This window comes from Bubalus kerabau, chromosome 1 (genome assembly GCF_029407905.1).
Source record: "Bubalus kerabau isolate K-KA32 ecotype Philippines breed swamp buffalo chromosome 1, PCC_UOA_SB_1v2, whole genome shotgun sequence".
Taxonomy (NCBI): domain Eukaryota; kingdom Metazoa; phylum Chordata; class Mammalia; order Artiodactyla; family Bovidae; genus Bubalus; species Bubalus kerabau.
Genome location: NC_073624.1, coordinates 12,196,062 through 12,217,283, shown reverse-complemented (window position 1 = coordinate 12,217,283; position 21,222 = coordinate 12,196,062). Strand labels below are relative to the sequence as shown.

The following is a 21,222-nucleotide window of genomic DNA, read 5'->3' as shown; positions in this document are numbered from 1 at the left end:
TATAAGATCATGCCAGATATTGCTGCTAAATGAGTAGAGAGGGGGGAAAAAAGACTTATTTTCAGAGTTTAAAAAAATTTTGCATTGTAAATAAAGGATCATGGACCTATAGTGTATCAATATCTTGCTATCTAGGGGACATCTTCCTTTGTTTTTCTGTTTCAGATTGTTTTGGTGGTGGTTGTGCCTTACTCTCCCATTTGAATTACAGAGTTAGTCTGTCAGGTTATGTGAGGAGTCTTGTAGGGATTTTCATTGACACGTGGAGGAGCTGGAGAGGAAACGACACCTCAACAGTGTTTGTCTTCTCATCTGTGAACATGGATAACTTTCCTTTTGTTCAGGAAAGTTTTAGAGTTTTTCCAAAAATTTGCACATTTTTGTTAGATTTATGTCAGAGCATTTTTATGGTTTTGCTGCTATTGTGAATGGAATTGAAAAATTATATTTTCTAACTTTTATTGCTAATGGACAGTAAAGTGTCCATATTTATATGTTGATCTGTGGGTAAGTAGTTTGTTGAGTCTTGTCTTTGTCAGTTGATGACCTTGGATTTTCCAGTTAGAAAATGATATGTTGAAACATTGAGTTTTATCTTCTTCTTGCCAGTCTTTATACCCCTTATTTCTTTTTTCCATTTGCTTGGTGTGGTTTCGGTGTTCCGTTCTGAGATGTGCTGGATGTTTTAGGAATGATGCTTACTGAGAAGTAAGTTGTGCTGTGAACAAATGCGCCAGTCAGCAGATGCTGAAAGGGAAAATCCTCAAGTGGGGGCAGTGAAAGTGTCTGCGAGGGGAGATGTTTGCTCCTGCAAGAGCTAACGTGCAGTACTTTCCGTTACAGATAATGGCATGAGCTGTTTCTTCTGGGTTGGACAGCGAGGGCCTGATACCTCTGATGAGCCTTAAGCCGACTTAGAGCCATAGCATAGCCTCCCAGAGTTCCGTGTTTTGCTTTCTGCTGCATACCTTTCCCGGCTCCTGAACCCATCTTGCAGCCATGTATGGAAGTGCCCGCTCAGTGGGGAAGGTGGAACCGAGCACCCAGAGCCCGGGACGGTCCCCTCGACTTCCTCGTTCCCCTCGCCTGGGTCATCGGAGAACCAACAGCACTGGAGGGAGTTCTGGAAGCAGCGTTGGAGGTGGCGGTGGGAAGACCCTCTCCATGGAGAACATCCAGTCCCTCAATGCTGCCTATGCCACTTCCGGCCCCATGTACCTAAGTGACCACGAGAACGTGGGTTCAGAGACACCCAAGAGCACCATGACCCTCGGCCGATCCGGGGGCCGTCTGCCTTACGGTGTGCGGATGACCGCTATGGGCAGTAGCCCCAACATAGCGAGCAGTGGGGTCGCCAGTGACACCATAGCGTTTGGGGAGCACCACCTGCCTCCGGTGAGCATGGCCTCCACCGTTCCTCACTCCCTCCGTCAGGCCAGAGATAACACCATCATGGATCTGCAGACGCAGCTCAAGGAGGTGCTAAGGGAAAATGACCTCTTACGGAAGGACGTGGAGGTCAAGGAGAGCAAGTTAAGTTCCTCGATGAACAGTATCAAGACCTTCTGGAGCCCGGAGCTGAAGAAGGAGCGAGCCCTGAGGAAGGATGAAGCCTCCAAAATCACCGTCTGGAAGGAGCAGTATAGAGTCGTGCAGGAGGAGAACCAGGTTAGTTTGCGTGTGTTCTGGCATAAATGAATCAGAGTTCATGCAAATGAAACGATTTTTCTCTTCTTGGTTCATTTCTTTTCGTTTTTCCTGTTTTTCTTAGTACTATATTTTGCGCCCCCATTTCTTGGCCTTTTCCAGACTGGTCCTGTGCCTTAATTTTTTTCTGGTTACCATGTCTGCTTGCTCATCATTCTTTCCCGTTTTGCTTCTCTTTCTCTTCCTGTCTTTTCTTTCAGCACATATTTTCTTTTTTCTGTTCTTGTGAGAATGTACTTTTGCCACGTGCTGTAAGATTTACCATGCGTGTGCATGCTTATCACTCAGTCATGTCTGACTCTTTGTGACCCCATGAGTCTGCCAGGCTCCTCTGTGCATAGGGATACTCTAGGCCAGAATACTGGAGTGGGTTGCCATTCCCTCCCCCAGGGGATCTTCCCTACCCAGGGATCAAACCCAGGTCTCCCATATGGCAAGTGGATTCTTTACCATCTAAGCCACCAGGGTAGCCCAAGAATACTGGAGTGTGTAGCCTATGCCTTCTCCAGGGGATCTTCCTGACCAAAGAATCAAACTGGGGTCTCCTGCATTGCAGGCGGATTCTTTACCAGTTGAGCTACCAGGAGAGCCCAAGATTTATCATAGCAAATGTTTTCTTTTTTTTTTAAAAAGTGAAAGTCACTCAGTGTGTCTGACTGTTTGTGACCCCATGGACTATGTAGTCCATGGAATTCTCCAGGCCAGAATAGCTGTTCCCTTCTCCAGGGGATCTTTCCAACCCAGGGATCAAACCCAGGTCTCCCACATTGCAGGTGGATTCTTTACCAGCTGAGCCACAAAAAGTCAACCTTAAAACCACCACAAGGCAAATCTGTGTTGACAGTACTGGAGGATGGAAATTAATTTAAAAAATTGATGATGTTGACATTTATAAGAAAGTTTAACTTCTGAATCTTTTTTAAAGAAAAATTCCTTAATTAGTCAAATTTGAGGATTTTAGGTGGAAGAAAAGCAGCTTGGTATGATTGGTTATGTATGAGATATAAATTAGACTTTTGTAGAAGTTGAATGTTAAATTGATGTTATTGAATTTATCCTTGAGTTAACTAGCCATCAATATACCTTTCTGTTGGTGCTGAAAATATGCCCATCACCAAGATGGTTTTTATCATCAACCAACCTGAAAAAGTCCATATTTACGAGGAAAAAAATTATCGGCTTACTTCTCTATTCTCAAATAATTCAGGCAGCTAATTGTGCCTGTTTTTAAAAGCTGTGTGGATAAAAAAGCAAATGACAGTAACCTTTCTAATTATCAAGCTACATTCAGAGGCAAAATCTTCGAATCTTTCGAAATGACTATGGTGGGAACTTGGCACTTGAGTCCAGTGGACGTGAAACAGTGCACAGGGCTCTGGTGCCAAAAATACCATATGCGCTGAAGGAGGGTGCACGCTGCCTTATCTGGTTCCGCCCCTTGCCCTAATTAAACACCCGTGTTGGCAGGAACAGATTCTTCCTGCACCCACTATAATTACCACACAATCCTAAAATTGTATAACTTTGCTCCAAAAAACGAAGGGTGCAATTTTAAAGTAAAGTGAAACACAGCAATGAGATATAGAGAATTGAGAATGCTAATGAATAGATTACAGTGAGCCAGTCTGGGCCCTAATTAAACTCTGCATTCATCACACCCTCTGCAGTCCTCAGAGGTCAGAGATTTCCACTTTACAAAGAAGATTGGTTTAATAGGATTTACAGTAATTAAACAAATTTCCCCATTTCAGTTTGAGATTGGGGATTTAGATACATTCTCATGTTTGATCTGATTGGACTACAGAGATCTTGGTCTAGAATCCTATCAAATGAAAAAAAACACATTTGCTTAGAATTGCCTGATGTGTACAGTTATTATGAAGTCCTTTCAGAAGATTGTTTCAAAAATGAATACCCAGTTGTTTTTATGTTTCATACTCCTCTTGTATGAAAGTACTTGTAACTTTCAAGTACTGGTGGTTGGAGAAATGGAACAATATATGTTTTCACAGGAAAGGTCTTTTCTTTTTCTTAAATTGGGAATGAGGAAGGGTTTTGGTGTGTTTATTTGATGGAGAATAAAATAAAAATCCAGCTGTGATCGTCGTTGAACTACAAAACTAAGGCTTTGGATGATTTATATTTTTTAATTTTGCTCTTATCAGTATCTAATAAAATATTGTCATACTCCTTTTTTGCTTATAATGCTTTCCTGTAATATTCCTACATGTTGAGTTGAGTTGGAAGCTTATTTTGAAAATAATTGTTTTAAATCACTTTCATTGGCATTTTGTGTGATCAGAGTAATTTTTTAAAAATTACAGTGTAGCAGGTGAGTTTAATGTTTTGTTCTATTTTTTTTTTTTTTTTTTGCTTTTGGAGTTTGACTTTATTTGTATAGACAGCAAGAGAGACTTGCTATCTGTAAATATTTGCTTTGTCATTTGTTCTCACTCTTTGGACCCCGGTGACTATTAGCATTTTAATAATTTTAGGTTCTGCCTTGATTTGTCACATAGGGAAAGCCATTATTTGAATTTAAATCAGTTTTTCCATAAGGTTGCTAATTGTTTCCCTGTCATTAAAAGTCTGATTTGAAAATCTGAAATTTCTGTCTTGGACTGTTTAACTTTTCTTTCTGCTCATCGCATTGTAACTTAGAGATGAATTATGAATGATTTTTCAGAGTACTGTGGATAAATCTGTATTAGTCTATTTTTTCAGATAGATTTGATCTTTTCTGGTGTTCCAGAAATGAGATGTATTAGAGGCACTGTGTGGGATGCCCTGAGAAAATTAAATGTGAGATAGATACGCTCCTTTTGGGGAATTAACAATCCTTTTGGGAAGCAGAATTTGTCCAGCTTATAGAAACAGAAGCTACCCGTCCCCTGGACTTTGTCTTGTGCAGAGGTACATGAATGGGATGGCAAATTGGTTTCTTGTAGAGCTGGTAAATTTGCTCACCTGGGATGTAGTGGAGTGTTATGAAAAACGATCCAGGGAATCTAATAAACAAAGTCTGTACAAATGCCCGATGAGGCTTATCTGTGAGGAGGTGGAACTTGCTGGAGGACTGCAGTGTCTCCTTCCCCTTCTCCCGCACAGTTCACAGTGCGGTGGCGTGTGGGTATTGCTCTCAGTGATGGAATTGGTTTTATGTGTCTGCTTATTTACACAGTCTTTGCAGGTGGTAGCTTAAATACGAGTTGGGAAACCCATTTTTTATTCTTTTGTGCCAAAGAAACCAGAAAATGCACTTAGGGCACCGAGTTGTTTCAGTTACACTGCTGTTGATCAAGGGAGGTCATAGTTCCATTCTACTTTGATATCATGCCACGGTGCTCTGTAAGAGGCTTGGAGGGGCCCAGAGACCCTGCTTTCTAACAAGCGATTGGGTGGGGGGACTCTAAATAAGAGACCTGTGACATTCTACGTATGCTCTTTGTATTCAACAGGCAGCTGTGAGGAAGGAAGTTTTTTTTCCCACCCTTTCTTTCTTTTGGGGTATTTTTTTTGGAAGGCCAGTACTGGAAAAATGAGTGCCAATATGAAGGTTTTAGGTTCTGGCTGCATGGAGGAATGTATTTTCTCACAGCGCTATCTCCATCTGATGGACGAGTCAGCTTCACCGAACGGTGCTTGACCACCACTGGACCTGGTTCCTGGGAGGCTAGATTGCTGCTGACAGCGGAGTGGGTGCGCTGGGTCTTTGAGCTCTGCAGGATGACTGCAGGGACTTCACTGGGGGTGGGATGGAGAGCCCCCCTCCTCCTGCCCTCCTCTGTTGCTGCTCCCTGCCTCACTCCCTCCCTCTCTCCCTTTGTGACAACTTTATTGAGATAAAATTTAATTGATCCTTTAAAAGTGTATAACTTCTTTCTTTCTTAATATGACTTATTCAGAGAAGAAATTGAGGAAAGGAACAGAAAGTTGCCCTAGGGAGGGAGGGAGGAAAGTTGCCCTGGAACATAACCAAAAAATTATTTAGGAGCAGCCTTTATTGCTAATCAGCAGAGAGGGCTGCAGGCAGGCAGGCAGGCATGCAGGAAGGGAGAGCGAGTGCCTTTGCGGCAGAAAGCCTGGAGTTATTTGGGTTACAGGACTGGAGAAGAAGGTGCACATCCATGAGATGTTTTCAAAGAAATCTTTGAATATAGATGATGAGGCAAGAGAGGACTCTTGAGAGTCCCTTGGACTGCAAGGAGATCAAACAGGTCAATCCTAAAGGAAATCAACCCTGAACATTCATTGGAAGAACTGATGCTGAAGCTCCAATCCTTTGGCCACTTGATGATGAAATGAGCCAACTCCTTGGGAAAAAACCTTGATGCTGGGAAAGATTGAGGGCAAGAGGAGAAGGAGGCAACAGAGGATGAGATGGTTGGGTGGCATCACTGACTCAGTGGACATGAGTTTGAGCAAGCTCCAGGAGATGGTGAATGGGACAGGGAAGCCTGACATGTGTGCAGTCCATGGAGTCACAAAGTCAGACACAACTTAACAACTGAACAACAACAACAGTGGTGATGATTTTTGATTGAAACTGTGATTTTTAAATTTGTTCAGTCTGTGGGAGCTTTTTAATATCCATAACCCTAAATAAAGGACTTAACGTCTTTAAGAATCACTGCATACTTTAAAAATGGTCTTCTGGGCAGTGCTTGCACATTATAATTTGTTGCTCAGAAAAAGAGAGCAGATCATCAAGAATTCCTTGACAATGGGAATCTATATTCCTATTGCTTAAGTCTTAGAAGGCAGTGTAAAATTCTGGGAGAGAGAGAGCTCAACTTTAAGAATGTTGCCAGGCAATACATATGATGCCATTCTCATGGAGATGGTTGTGTAACTTTCTGTTACGTACTTTGTGCTTGAAGCATACCCATTAAGCTTAAGATGAGGAACTGCTGTTGAGTACAGAGCCCAGGATATGTGCTTTCTCTGCTAAAGTTCCATGGTGTATCTGTAGACCTGTTGTTTTGTATGTTTCATCTTGACTTGGTTTTTAAATTCTCTGAATGGTAAAAAAAAAGAGAAAATACATACTTTTATTTTCTGATACTGCCAGCCTAAGATACAACAAGAGGTTGTTGCCCACCAGTTTATCACACACACTTTGTGTAAGGTTAATCTCTTGAGTTTTCCTCCATGCTGTAAAATTTTGTGATCAAGAACTTCATCCTTTGTTTCACAGCATCTTGAAAGCATAACTGAAGGAAACGGTTTTTCAGGTTAAGGTTCTTCGTTATTTATGTTGAGTTCTTCCATGTTTTGTGAAATTCAGGAAGAGATATGTGTCTGTAACTCAGGTATACTCATTGTTAAAAAAATATCAATAATGGTACGTTGTAGTTGATCTGTTTGAGGCAAAGAGTTTTGGACAGTTATTTATATATGTGTTATTCTCTGTACACCAGTATCATTCCTGTTGTTGATCTGAGATAGTGGTAATAAAATGAAAGCAAAATTGCTTTGATTAGCTGTTCACAGATAAATCTTTGTTTAAGCATAGTATTTAAAATGTTTTATTACACAATTGCACTGTTTACATTATCAATATCCTATAGTATTCACTCTATTTCAAAGGACAACATTCTTTGGGAGCTATGTGAAAACTTGTGTGGGATTTAAAATCTACTGAGAAAGTAGAAGAACATGTTCAGAAAATGTTCCCAGTTTCGATTCTCTTTGGTAGATTTGATAATCTGAGTAATTAGCAATGTATTCTTGCCACATGGCTCATCATGGGCACAGGAACTTAAATAGGTGCCAGATTCTTAGGACAGAAGCATACTTTAACAAGCTCCAGTCTTTTCTGTCTTGTGATTTCATGAAGTGTATTTCTTATTTCTCTGTGAAAACATGCTGCCCATGGTACAGAGCATTTTCAAGAAATGAGGCAGGCAGAAGATAGTCTATTTAAGTTGTAATGGATGAACTCCTGAATTTCTTTTGGCATTTTTGGTGATAGGTGCTTGTTTTCCAGAGTAGCACGTTGGTTCTCAGTTGTTCGAAAGTCATGGGTACATTGGCTGCCAGCATGGTTTTGAGGCAGAAGGCATTTTTTAGATTTGAGGTAGAGAGGGCCCGGGATTGCTAGGTACCCTGCGATGCTTAGGGCAGTACTGCTCTGAAAAAATCTCCCTCATTCCAGGTGGTTTTCAAACATCTCACCCAGAAATGTGTGTAGATGAGAAATCTGTTTTTAATGACCTGAACCCATTTCTGACTACATAAGTGTGCGTAAATGCATTAGCATTTTTGGAATAACTTCAGTATACACTGAACTTTTCCAGCATTGGAACTACTGTGTAAGTTGATGGCAGATAGTCCTTTTTTTTTTTTTTTTTACAGTAAATGTGATGTTTGCTGTTAATTTTTTTAAAAAATTTTTATTGTACTTTGTTTTGTTTAGAACTTGACGTAGAGTTTTTATCATTTTAGAAAATGACTTCAGCATTGCATTGTTGACCAGGACGTCCACCAGACAGTCTCTCTGCGCGTGCCCATGTCTTTTGGTGTGGCCATGTCTCAGCGTTTGACCTGTTAACATGCATGTTTGTTTCTTATAAAACTTTTCTTCTCTCTTTCACAGAGCATTATATTAATTTCTTGGATTGCCTGTGAGAGTAGGCTTATTATCTATGAATTTTATTTTGAGATAATAAAGGACACATTACAAAATGTTTGTTAGAAGAAGGGGGATGGGTGGCATTGGGTCTGATGAGCTTGAGAATTGCTGGTGTAGTGGATAGGACACCCGTTCTAGAAAAGGAGACTTCTGCGTTCTCATTTCTGTCCTGGCTCTGCCAGTCAGTAGCTGTGCGACTGTGGGTACATTGTGTAATCTTTTTGGGCCCGTTTTCTCATCTGTAATCCCCGGAGGGATTCTTTCTTTCTTGTACAGTTATCTGACTTGTTTTGACCAGTTTTCCTAATGGAATTCTCTTGAAGAGTCTCTTCATTTTGATTTTTATGTCCTAGTTTGAGATTGACTCACATAACTGAGTTAGGCTTTTCTGGGAATGAGAAGTCCTTGACAATCGATCTCCTTTTCAAGATAGGCAGCTTGAAACCAGGGCTTGCATATAAAGTGCAAAGAGCTTTCTTGGAGTTTAATGAGTTGTCACAGGGAGAAAATGCTTTTATGATTGTTGTGATAATGAAAGATTAAAGGAGATACTATGTATAAAATCATGGATAAGATTAAATGGCACAGTAGGTATTTGTTGTTGACTTGCTAAGTTGTGTCTGACTCTGTGATCCCATGGACTGTAGCCCGCCAGGCTCCTCTATCCATGGGATTCTCCAGGTAAGATTACTGGAGTGAGTTGCCATTTCCTCCTCCAGGGGATCTTCCCAACCCAGGGGTCGAACCCTTATCTCTTCCTTGGCAGGCAGATTCTTTACCACTGAGCCACCTGGGAAACCCCATAATAGGTATACAGAGCAATAAATGTTACTTAGAATCAAGTCAGATATTTCTTAACTTCAGAGACTACTGTAGAACATTTTTTGAAGTATGGCATGTATCTTACAGTCAGCTGCAAAGAGGGAAGCAGTAGCCTGGGACCTGAACAGTGTTGCTAGAAAGTGGGTCACAGTAGATGATAAGTCTCCTTTGGATAATTAATCACTACCAATGTAACCTTAATATTCCTGAAGGAGTTACCAGGAACAAAGAATAGGGTAATTAGCTCTCAGGATTTTCAGTTACAGTCTTATCCATTATTTAAGATTTTTATTTCCGCAGTGACTCATCCGTGAATTATAGAGTGCTTTCCCAAAAGGAATGTAGTATTGCTGGAAATAATTTTTTTACCACTCTATTTTCTCTCTGTGGTAAGGAGTTTCTGGCTGGTTAGTTGGACCTAAAACCCTCTGTAAATAATTTAAACTGTGTGCCTTTGTATGAAGAAGACTTAACCTTTACGAAACAATGGAGAATTCTTGAGAAGGGGCAACACAGAATGTTTATATTTACTCATTGTGTTTATTTAAAACTATTTCTGTGCTGTAGTCTTTTTTCTAGCTGAAATTTTTGTATAACTATGTCACAAAAAAGTGCTCTTTGCTTACATTATCTCTGTTGTTACTTCACTGACATAAAAAATGTCACCTTGCGTCTGATGTTCTCTTTGGTTTCCGTGTGTCATCTGTTGTATCTTTAAAAGTCGTGTAGTAGTTTCGTCAGTGAAAATGAAGCCTTACAGTGACACTGTTGTCAAACACGTCTCTCGTGCGTCTAGAAACCGGGTGCACGTGTTAGTAATAGCTGCTTTTATGGCGCATTCGGGCCTCCCTGGTGGCTCAGCTGTAAAGAATCTGCCTGCCAATGCAGGAGATGAGGGTTCAGTCCCTGGGCTGGGAAGATCCTCTGGGGGAGGAAATGGCAACCCATTCCACTGTTCTTGCCAGGGAAATCCCATGGACAGAGGGGCCTGGCGGGCTGTATAGTTCATGGCTTGGCAAAAGAGTTGGACATGACTTAGCAACTAAACAAATAGAGCATTTACAAATACCATCCTAGCTTCTTTTGTATGTTATTTCTAATTCTAACAGCCCTCCTGTAGGGAAGTAATGCTGTCCTCACTGATAGGTGAGGAAACTGCAAATCAGGAAAGTACTCTGTTCACATCTCACATCTGGGAAGTGACACAGCTTCATCGCTCTGGTTAAAAAGCCTAGTAAAATGCCATGGTGGCATTTTCAACTAAGAACAGCTGAGTGAAATGCAAATACTCATTTAAAATATTTATTGAAAAATTAACGTGGGTAGTCATTTATTAAGTATGAAAGTAAAAGTGTTAGTTGCTTAGTCATGTCCGACTCTTTGAGACCACGTAGACTGTAGCCCACCAGGCTCCTCTGTCCCTAGAATTCTCCAGGCAAGGATACTGGAGTGAGTTTGCATTTCTTACTCCAGGGGAATTTCCTGACCAAGGGATCGAACCTGGGTCTCCCACGTTGCAGGCAGACTCTTTTCTGTTTGAGCCACCAGGGAAGCCCATTAAATGTGAAAAACTACATTAAGATTCCTGTCTGTTTTAGTTGGAGGAGGAAATACAAGAATGGATGTTAGCAGAGGATCCGAAGGCTTCTGGGAAGGAGTTAACATTAAGTTAAGAGAAGGGACCGAGGAGAGAGACACAACACAGGTGGCCAGCTTAGCAGATGCTGAAGATTGACTTGATTAGCTTACAGATCAACAGGTGCCGGTGATACTGATCGTTACTCTTGTTTCGACTAGGCAGAAAGCTTTAGGTTAACAATTCCTACACTTGGGTCTTACACACCAGTTAAATAAGAAATGAACAATAGCTACACTCCCTGCAAAAAAGCGGGAAGGGGGCAGACTTGGCATGGGATTGTCAAATAAAGACAATTAAAAAAACTTAAATGACCCCATACTCTTAGCATCGTTTTATAAGATGAAAAACACTGTGACACCAAAGGAGTTGAAATTGCATCATCACAGAGTAGAGGACTGCTGCTGCTAAGTCGCTTCAGTCGTGTCCGACTCTGCGACCCCATAGACGGCAGCCCACCAGGCTCCCCCGTCCCTGGGATTCTCCAGGCAAGAACACTGGAGTGGGTTGCCATTTCCTTCTCCAATGCATGAAAGTGAAAAGTGAAAGGGAAGTCGCTCAGTCGTGTCCGACTCTTCGCGACCCCATGGACTGCAGCCCACCAGGCTCCTCCATCCATGGGATTTTCTAGGCAAGAGTACTGGAGTGGGGTGCCATCGCCTTCTCCAGTAGAGGACAGTCCTCCCCAAGAAAATACAGCTTTTAAGTTTACCGTGATGACTTTATTAAGGACTGATGGAAACCTGGTTATTGATTTGCATTTAAAAATGCACTGATTTACACCAGGAGTTTCGTGTCACAGCCTGTGGGCCAAATCCTGCCCACAGGATTCTTATATCCCCTGCAAGCCAAGAATGGTTTTTACATTTATAAGTGATTGAAAAAAAAAATCCAAAGAAGAGTGATGTTTTGTGAATGTGAAAAATTACATGAAATCCAAACCTCAGTGTTCATAAACAAAGATTGATTGGCGCACAGCCATGCTTATTTATTTGCCAGTTGTCCACGGCTGCTTTCCCACTACAGAGGTGTTGTTGAGTAGTTTTAAACAGAGCCCATGTGCTCCGGTGAACCTGAGGTATTTCATCTCGCCACTCACAGGGAAAGTTTGCCAACATCTGGTCTACATAGCAGGATAAGTAGTGATAACTCGCAGCTACTGCCACTCAAAGTAGTAATAGTAGTGTAGTGTTTGCTAAGAAGCAGACTCTGTTTTATGTGCTCTGCCTGCATTATCATCATCACAATCTTTTGGAGATAGGTACTGTTATCTATCTGTCTCTGCCGGTTCTTAGTTGCTGCACCTGACCAGAGATCGAACCCCAGCACCCTGCACTGGGAGCTTGGAGGCTTAGCCACTGGACTACCAGAGAAGTCCCTGGTGGAAGTCCCTGTTATCTTTATTTTACTGATGTGGAAACAGAGGCTTAGAGGGAACACAGAACTTGCCCAAGATCACACAGCTGTAGAGTATCAAAGGCAGGATTCAAGCCCAGGTGTGCTCCACGTCTGTGCTCCTTCCTGCTAAACTAGGTGGTCACGAAAAAGAAGCAAACGGTGCTTCATGACGCTGCATGCATGCTTCATATTTACTTTAATTCTTTCAGGAACAGAGGGAAGTAACCTTGTGCTGTAGCTGATCAAACGTTATCAGTGAGGAGCAGAATGAAGTCAACAGTGATGGCTTCTTTATTCATGAACTTTTTGGTTTGACTCAGTAGATTTTTCCCAGAGGTTTGTTGATTGAAATGGTCTACTTAGTTGACATCCTACTTACTGAACTTTTGAGCAAGTGAAGGTCATTTCTGGACCATATTGTCTAGTTTTTGGTATAATTAGAATAATAACTATTAACTTGGAGAGTAACTGTGTTCTTCACTGTCATAAATATTTATTATTTTGTTTTTGAGGGAAGATATACCTCCCAGTGAAACCTGCTCAGTCGTGTCCCACTCTTTGCGACCCCTTGGACTATACATTCCAGGGAATTCTCCAGCCCAGAGTACTGAAGTGGATAGCCTTTCCTTTCTTCAGGGGATCTTCCCAGTCCAGGGATCGAACCCAGGTCTCCCACATTGCAGGTGGATTCTTTACCAGCTGAGCCACAAGGGAAACCTCCCAAGCCATTGATTATATTAAAAGATAAACTTTTGTTGACATATGCAGATATATTTTAATTAAAAACTATAATGGTATTTTTTATTTATTTATTTGGCTGCCCTGGACCTTAGTTGCGATATGAGAACTCTTAGTTGTGTAATGGCTTTTTAAAAATAGAATAAATATGGCTTTGCAAGCCAAAGTCTGGAAAAAAAGTGAGTTACCAGCAGGTGGATATCTAGGTGAATCTATTCTAGAGGAAATCACTGTTTTCCTTTTAGGGAAGAAGGCTCTGAAGGGAGGAAGTGAATTTTGAAAAGCCACTTGAATGAGGAAAGGAATATTAACAAGTAAGGGACTAGTGACCAGTTGTAACTTCACAAATACTGTATTATATTCAAAAGCAGCTTTTATACATTCTGTAGTGCATCATGCTTGGTCGTGTCTGACTCTTCTATGACCCTGTGGACTGTAGCCCGCCGGGCTCCTCTGTCCATGGGATTCTCCAAGCAAGAATATTGGAGTGGGTTGCCATTTCTTCCTCCAGGCGATCTTCCTGATCCATGGATTGAACCTGAGTCTACTGTGTCTCCTGCGTTGCAGGCAGATTCTGTAAGTAAAGAGAGATCTAGTGGCTACACTTGAGTTAAACATCACCTGTATTTCGAGATTTTTAAAATGATGGTAACTAACACTCAAGTGTTGATCTCCTGTAGCCTAGACCTCCTTGTCCGAGATCAATTTTAGTGGGCCTTCGGTCCATAGAGAAGATGGGTCTGATGCTTCAATAAGGTCATTTCTTCAAATCTTTTAAATTGCTCAGTGATACACCTTTTTACAGCTGGTGTCCCCAAGTGGGGATCCTGGTGCTCTGCAGGGCTTGGGGTGTGACTGGGGTCTTTGGAGGGGGTTAGGTGGTGGGTGGGGCAGTCGTGAGAGGTTGATCTTTGACTTGGGGTTGACTTTTACTCTCATATTTGGAAAATTGCTTTCTTTTTTCATTTTGGGCCAATGTTTATTGGCTAGAACTATAATGCAGATAAAACTGCCAGTCACTTTTATACTGGGGGACATTGAATTTGTCCAAGTGTTGACTTGTTCCTGATGTTTGGGTGTGGGTGGTTTCTCTCTACTGTATTGTTGCTCTTCCTCATGGCAAGGCAAGAGTTCCAGTGTTGGTGGGGTTTCTTCCTCTTAGCCATTCCATACGTGAAGTGAAAGTGAAAGTCGCTCAATCGTGTCTGACTGTTTGTGACCACAGGGACTATACAGTCCATGAAATTCTCCAGGCCAGAATACTTGTGTGGGTAGTCTTTCCCTTCTCCAGGGGATCTTCCCAACCCAGGGATCGAACCCAGGTCTCCCGCACTGCAGATGGATTCTTTACCAGCTGAGCCACCAGGAAAGCCCCCAAATACCGGAATGGGTAGCCTATCCCTTCTCCAGCAGATATTCCCAACCCAGGAATCAAACCAGGGTCTCCTGCATTGCAGGCGGATTCTTTACCAACTGAGCCAAGAGGGGAAGCCCTTATTATTCCATCCATAATTTGACCCCAATCATTTTGAAAACTGTTGCTTATTACGCGCGTTAGCTGGAATTAGAATCTAAAACCCAACCCTGCCCAGGTTGAGCTGGATGCTTTAGTCCTTGAGAGCTGCCACCCTCTTCTTCTTGTGACAGATGGCTTCCCCTCCTGGTTGTAATCCGCTGCTGACTTTTTCTTCCAAAGAATGAATGCCGTGTGTTCCCCATGTTGGCTGTGATTTTTTTCCTGCCCACTCATTGGTTTCAGAGGAACTTGAAATTGGATGTACTTGCTGTTGGCATTTATGGCAGGAAGTAGATACAACTGTGGCTCTCCTTGCCAAGTGTTCATTTATTAGAAGCATTGTCGCTTCCTAAAATTAAACATCGTTTCTTTGTCCTACCAAGAGTAAAACGAGTTTTATTACTTTTTTTTAAGAATATGCTTTTCACGTGATGTTGTATAGTAAATATTTTTTGTGGCCAATGTACTACAAAACAGACTTTAAAATCTAAATTTCACATACTCAGAAGATTTATATGAGTATATGAGACTGCATTCTGTTTGTCAAGGGTATTGAATGACTAGATCTAGTTTTACTGAGTATAAGGAATATAAACACGAAATGGATTTGTATCACAGAGACTCCAAAAACAGTGGAAATTGTTTGTGAGTATAATATCGAACTTTGAACTTCTATTTAAATACACTTTATGGTCCAGGTGGACAGTCATGTCTGATTGTTTTAACCTTTCTGCTCAGTCTCTATTGCCCATTGGTGGGTGTAAATGAAATTGTCTTAGGCACTAGAGAGAATTCTAAGCCTAAATCTGAGCCAGTTTAATTCTATAAAAATTCTGTTTGTATTTGGAGGTCTGGTGTTTGACTCTAGAAAAACACCTGCCCAGTCAGAGTAAACAGTGGAGGGCCTTTCTGACCAAAAGAAGGTTCAGTTCAGTTCAGTTGCTCAGTCGTGTCCGCCTCTTTGCGACCCCATGAATCGCAGCACACCAGGCCTCCCTGTCCATCATCAACTCCCGGAGTTCACTCAGACTCACGTCCATCGAGTCAGTGATGCCATCTAGCCATCTCATCCTCTGTCGTCCCCTTCTCCTCCTGCCCCCAATCCCTCCCAGCATCAGTCTTTTCCAGTGAGTCAACTCTTCGCATGAAGTGGCCAAAGTACTGGAGTTTCAGCTTTAGCATCATTCCTTCCAAAGAAATCCCAGGGCCGATGATCTTCAGAATGGACTGGTTGGATCTCCTTGCAGTCCATGGGACTCTCAAGAGTCTTCTCCAACACCACAGTTCAAAAGCATCAATTCTTCGGCGCTCAGCCTTCTTCACAGTCCAACTCTCACATCCATACATGACCACAGGAAAAACCATAGCCTTGACTAGACGGACCTTTGTTGGCAAAGTAATGTCTCTGCTTTTGAATATGCTATCTAGGTTGGTCATAACTTTCCTTCCAAGGAGTAAGCGTCTGTTAATTTCATGGCTGCAGTCACCATCTGCAGTGATTTTGGAGCCCAAAAAATAAAGCCTGACACTGTTTCCCCATCTATATCCCATGAAGTGATGGGACCGGGTGCCATGATCTTCGTTTTTTGAATGTTGAGCTTTAAGCCAACTTTTTCACTCTCCACTTTCACTTTCATCAAGAGGCTTTTTAGTTCCTCTTCACTTTCTGCCATAAGGGTGGTGTCATCTGCGTATCTGAGGTTATTGATATTTCTCCCAGCAATCTTGATTCCAGCTTGTACTTCTTCCAGCCCAGCGTTTCTCATGATGTACTCTGCATAGAAGTTAAATAAGCAGGGTGACAATATACAGCCTTGACGTACTCCTTTTCCTATTTGAAACCAGTCTGTTGTTCCATGTCCAGTTCTAACTGTTGCTTCCTGACCTGCATACAGATTTCTCAAGAGGCAGGTCAGGTGGTCTGGTATTCCCATCTCTTTCAGAATTTTCCACAGTTTATTGTGATCTACACAGTCAAAGGCTTTGGCATAGTCAGTAAAGCAGAAATAGATTTTTTCTGGAACTCTCTTGCTTTTTCCATGATCCAGCGGATGTTGGCAATTTGATCTCTGGTTCCTCTGCCTTTTCTAAAACCAGCTTGAACATCTGGAAGTTCACGGTTCACATATTGCTGAAGCCTGGCTTGGAGAATTTTGAGCATTACTTTAGCGTGTGAGATGAGTGCAATTGTGCGGTAGTTTGAGCATTCTTTGGCATTGCCTTTCTTTGGGATTGGAATGAAAACTGACCTTTTCCAGTCCTGTGGCCACTGCTGAGTTTTCCAAATTTGCTGGCATATTGAGTGCAGCACTTTCACAGCATCATCATTCAGGATTTGAAATAGCTCAACTGGAATTCCATCACCTCCACTAGCTTTGTTTGTAGTGATGCTTTCTAAGGCCCACTTGACTTCACTTTCCAGGATGTCTGGCTCTAGGTCAGTCATCACATCATCGTAATTATCTGGGTCGTGAAGATCTTTTTTGTACAGTTCTTCTGTGTATTCTTGCCACCTCTTCTTAATATCTTCTGCTTCTGTTAGGTCCTGTTAGGTCCATACCATTTCTGTCCTTTATCAGGCCCATCTTTGCATGAAATGTTCCCTTGGTATCTCTAATTTTCTTGAAGAGATCTTTAGTCTTTCCCATTCTGTTGTTTTCCTCTATTTCTTTGCATTGATCGCTGAGGAAGGCTTTCTTAACTCTTCTTGCTTTTGTGCATGTTACCCTCAGTAGTGTTGGAATTTGGAATTTTTGTCCTCAGAAGTCCCTGTTCTGTCAGTCTCCTGTATTTGGCTGAGTGAATCTCCTTGTGGGTCTCCCCGGTGGCTCAGTGGTAAAGGATCCACCTGCAATGCAGGAGACTCAGAATCAGTCCCTGGGTCAGAAAGATTCCTGGAGAAGGAAGTGGCAACCCACTCCAGTATTCTTTCCTGGGAAATCCCATGGACAGAGGAGCCTGGTGGGCTATAGTCCATGGGGTCGCAAAGGTTCGGACACGACTGAGTGGCTCAGCAACAAAGAACCTCATGTAGTAATGTCAAAAGTGTTGCCCACCCATGGCAGCCTCTAAATCTGCCTTCTAATCTTGCTAGATGAACCCAGCTCAGTGACTCTCAACCCTGGCTGCATGTCTGCATCACCTGAGAAACTTTAAGTGGGGGACGGGGGAAGAGATGCCTGGTCTCACCCTCATCTCTGGAGATTCTGATTTAATTGGGGCTGGGGCCTCCATGTAGGGAGTTTTAAAAGCTCCCCAGGTAGTTCTAATGTGCTGTCAAGGCTAGAACCACTGGCTACTTCTAATGGATAAGAGCTGGTGGGTGATCTGAAACCTCTCTCTGTCCTCTGTCTAGTGGGGGAACTTGTTACCAAGCTACAGTACACAGATAGTCAAAAACAATTTCAATTTGAATGGATAGAGAATGTTTATCACTGGAATTTGAGACACAGATATAACTTGGGGGTGATCAGATGATGTTAGTATCTTTTGACATTTTAAAAGCATTAGCTTCACAGGGTAGCTGGGAGACATGGGTGAGTAGGAGGAGACAAGAGGTCTGATTGGAGTGGAGCTGCTCAATGCATAGGGCTGTTGTTAAGGAGGATGAGGGGGTGAAAAGGAGAGAGCAAAGTTAGAAGGAGCTCTGGCTTCTGTGAGACTTGCGATAAAGGGATGAAGTGGGAAGTCAGGATGGGTCTTCAAGTAGAAACTGCTTCTTCCTCACCCAGCAGGTGTATCTGGGGCTAATCCTTCTGTGAGACCAGGAAGGGGTGGTAGTGAAATGAATGGAGTGAGAGGGTCCTTTTTACATCCAAAGTTGTTTTCTGCCTAGTGACACTAGGCTCAAATACCTCTTACTAGAGCGTTGCTAAGCTTTAGTGAATAAGGATCACCAGGGAGCAGTTGATAAAAATGTAAATTTTGGACCAAACTCCCAAGTTTCTGGTTAGGACTGCTGGGGTATGACTTAGGAATCCATCTTTAATAAGCACCTTGGTTAAGGTTAACAAACTTTTTTTTTTTGTTCCCTTAGCATCTTTACCATATTTGCCTTATCCCTTGTGTTATTCTTTTTTTTTTTTTTTAAGTTGGCACACTTTATAAAGTGGAATCTTATTTTAAAATGAAATTCTCACTGCTATATGTGGAAATCATATCACTTGCAAACCGCCCCCCCCAAACCCTATAAAAAGTAAATGTATAGCTATTTGTAAAAAAAAAAGTCAAATGTATGTATCATTGAAGATCATCTTAACTATCATTTTGAGAAATGTGCCCCTGGTCATTCTGATACAAGTACTTTGCTCATCATACTTGGAAATACATCAAATAGAGACAAAAAACGTTTATTTAGACTGAGTGGTTTTTCTGCTGACTGTACACTAGAATTGCCTGGGGAGCTTTTAAATACTTTTGGCCAGGCCCCAGCCCCAGAAGATCTGACTGAATTGGCATGGGCTAGGACCTAGGCATCAGCTTTGTTGTTTTTTAAATAAACAGCAGACACTCTACTTTTCACAGTTCTGGAGGTTGAAAGTTGGAGGTCAGGATGCTGCATGACAGGGTCAGTTCTGGCAAGGACCCTCTTTGGGGTTCCTTCTCTTTGCTTGTCCTCATGTGGTAGAAGCATTGGGCATCAGTATCTTTGAAACACTTTCCCAGGTCATTGTAATATAGATTTTATGCTGAGAATTTAGAGATTAAAACAGAATGTAAATGGCTTAAACATAAATTTACGAGCCCTAAATAAATTTGTCTGGTAGAGTTAGAAGGAAGATGCTGGCCACCTGGGGGTGTGGCAGGAAGGAGGGAAGGAAGGTGAGTTAGTAAGGCACACATTATTTATCTGTATTTATCCTCAATATCTCCTCTGCCCCAGCCTGCTTCCCTTGTTCTCTGTTCTGGGTGAATGTTACAAAATCAGATGGTACTCAGACTTAAGTGTGCATCAGAACTATACAGTTGTTCAGTCGCTGAGTTGTGTCCGGCTCTCTGTGACCCCATGGACTGCAGCACCTCAGGCTTCCCTGCCCTTCACCATCTCCCAGAGTTTGCTCAAACTCATGTCGTTTGAGTCAGTGGTGCCATCCAACCATCTCGTCCTCTGTTGCTTCTCTCCTCCCACCCTCAGTCTTTCCCAGCATCAGGGTCTTTTCCAGTGATTTGGCTCTTATCAGGTGGCCAAAGTATTGGAGCTTCAGCTTCAGCGTAAGTCCTTCCAATGAATATTCAGGGTTGATTTCCTTTAGCATTGACTGGTTGAGAGTTTGTTAAAACACAAATTGCTGGGCCCTACCCTCTGGGTTTCTGATTGAATAAACCTGAAGCCGACGATGTCCCACATGATGCTCATGCTGCTGGACCAGGCATCACACTTGAAGAAACTGTGAACTAGTCAACTGAGCCAGAAACCGAGAACATTAGACTTAACGTTTGTTTTCTCTGTGTGTGTCCAGAAAACTTGAAAAATAAAAAAACCGGCAGAAACCCATGTATATATTATCTAGAATTAGCAGATGTTAATGGTGTGTGGAGAAGGAAATGGCAACCCACTCCAGTGTTCTTGCCTGGAGAATCCCAGGAACGGGGGAGCCTGGTGGGTTGCCGTCTATGGGGTCGCACAGAGTTGGACACAACTGAAGCGACTTAGCAGTAGCAGCAGCAGCAATGGTGTGTGGAGATATATTCCTTATGAATTAGTATTCTCTTTTTGGTTCTTAATAGGCTGCTGTATCTTATTTCACACTTTTCCAGTTTATTTCACAATTTCACCTTATTTCACAACTTTCCAAGGAGGTAAGTATGGCATGGAGAAGGCAATGGCACCCCACTCCAGGACTCTTGCCTGGAAAATCTCATGGATGGAGGAGCCTGGTAGGCTGCACTCCATGGGGTCACTAAGAGGTGGACACGACTGAGCGACTTCACTCTCACTTTTCACTTTGATGCATTGGAGAAGGAAATGGCAACCCACTCCAGTGTTCTTGCCTGGAGAATCCCAGGGACGGGGGAGCCTGGTGGGCTGCCGTCTATGGGGTTGCACAGAGTCGGACACGACTGGAGCGACTTAGCTTAGCAAGTATGGCAAGTTCCCTGGGCTTGAGGTTGGTGTTCCTTAGGGTAAACTGTCATAATCTGGAAGAGGTAACTGTGCTCTGTTAACTTGTTCTATCGGTCTTGTAGGCAACAGAGTGAGATAAGGACAGGGGAAAAGTGCAATCGTAATTATTATGCTCAATCTGAGAAAAACATGAAAAAGTATTATATATTTAAAAGTGAAATTGTCATATGCAATCATTTTATCCTATTTTACACTTACATAATTTGTTTATTTGAATGGTTCACAGAATGAATAAGCCAAATTTATTTGTATGTCTAGAAACCTGGGAGCAGAAAGAGTAAACTGCTATGTACGGTGGTATAAAATGTGACAGTTGTCAAAACATAGGAACCCAGAACCCTGGGTTCTGGGATGTATCATTTGTTCAGTTCTGAAACAATTTGTTCTTCCTTAAATGTAACTGACATTCTGTGCCAAATAAGGGGAAAAAAAACAAGAGGAAAAAAAATCTCTGAATTCATAATCAGTGCTGTCAACTTGATTCTGGAATAATTAGAATGGTTTTGGTTAGTCTAACCTACCTTTTTTTGTCCTGCTTTAAATAGATGGCTCATTTTGGTAGAGACCTTCCCAGCCAAATTAGTTTTGCTGGATTGAAATAATGCTGTTCTTCTTGATCAGAAGAAGCATTGTTGATCACCTCTGGG

The 21,222-nt window shown here is 42.1% G+C and overlaps 1 protein-coding gene across 32 annotated transcripts in view; it reads left to right on the top strand.

The window, feature by feature from the left end:
- ERC1 (ELKS/RAB6-interacting/CAST family member 1) overlaps positions 1-21,222 on the top strand; it is a 272,013-nt gene that overhangs the window by 22,763 nt on the left and 228,028 nt on the right. For all 32 annotated transcript variants that reach the window (XR_008710256.1, XR_008710258.1, XM_055567813.1 and 29 more), the window contains one exon: positions 844-1,668. Coding sequence is in view for 30 of the 32 variants with exons in the window: in XM_055567813.1 (XP_055423788.1) it covers positions 1,000-1,668 (669 nt within the window). In the remaining 2 variants the exon portion in view is untranslated. The remainder of the gene's footprint in view (positions 1-843; positions 1,669-21,222) is intronic.